Source organism: Dipodomys ordii, unplaced genomic scaffold, assembly GCF_000151885.1.
Source record: "Dipodomys ordii isolate 6190 unplaced genomic scaffold, Dord_2.0 Scaffold108, whole genome shotgun sequence".
Classification (NCBI taxonomy): domain Eukaryota; kingdom Metazoa; phylum Chordata; class Mammalia; order Rodentia; family Heteromyidae; genus Dipodomys; species Dipodomys ordii.
In genome coordinates, this window is record NW_012267324.1 from 2,062,203 (window position 1) to 2,062,635 (window position 433).

General features: G+C 76.7%; 1 protein-coding gene across 1 annotated transcript in view; it reads right to left on the reverse strand.

Annotated features, from left to right (window-relative positions):
- The window catches only part of Fam129c (family with sequence similarity 129, member C), a 21,674-nt gene that overhangs the window by 18,699 nt on the left and 2,542 nt on the right, over window positions 1-433 (reverse strand). The window contains exons 5-7 of the mRNA XM_013028338.1: window positions 301-430; window positions 103-218; window positions 2-31 (exon numbers count right to left, since the gene is read on the reverse strand). Of these exons, the coding sequence (XP_012883792.1) occupies window positions 2-31; window positions 103-218; window positions 301-430 (276 nt within the window). The remainder of the gene's footprint in view (window position 1; window positions 32-102; window positions 219-300; window positions 431-433) is intronic.

The window sequence follows — 433 nt, forward strand, 5'->3', positions numbered from 1 at the left end:
GCAGCTCCCGCATCAGCACCGCGGTCAGCACCTGCGGGGGAGGGGCTGTGGGCGCCACGCGGACCGGACGGGGTGGCCGCGGGCCCGGGTGGGGGCGCTGACCTCGGCGTCCGAGCCCAGCGTCGCGTCGTCTTCCCCGAAGTGGCCCTGGTGCTGTCGGTAGTGTCGGACGGCGTCCAGGAAGGCGCGGGCCGCGGGGTCCTGGCTGCGCTGCAGGACTGAGGGCTGCGGTCAGCGTCCGCCCCCCCCCCGCCGTCCCGCCCCGCCGTCCCGCCCCGCCCGCACCCTCCCGTCCCGCACCGGTGTCCCGCAGCCGGATGGCGCTCTGCAGGGCCAGCCTCCAGGCACGCTGAAGCTCCGCACTGGGGCCCGAGAAGCAGAGGGGCTGGCGGAAGGGATGCCGCAGACACAAGGGGAAGCGCGCTGGGACCTC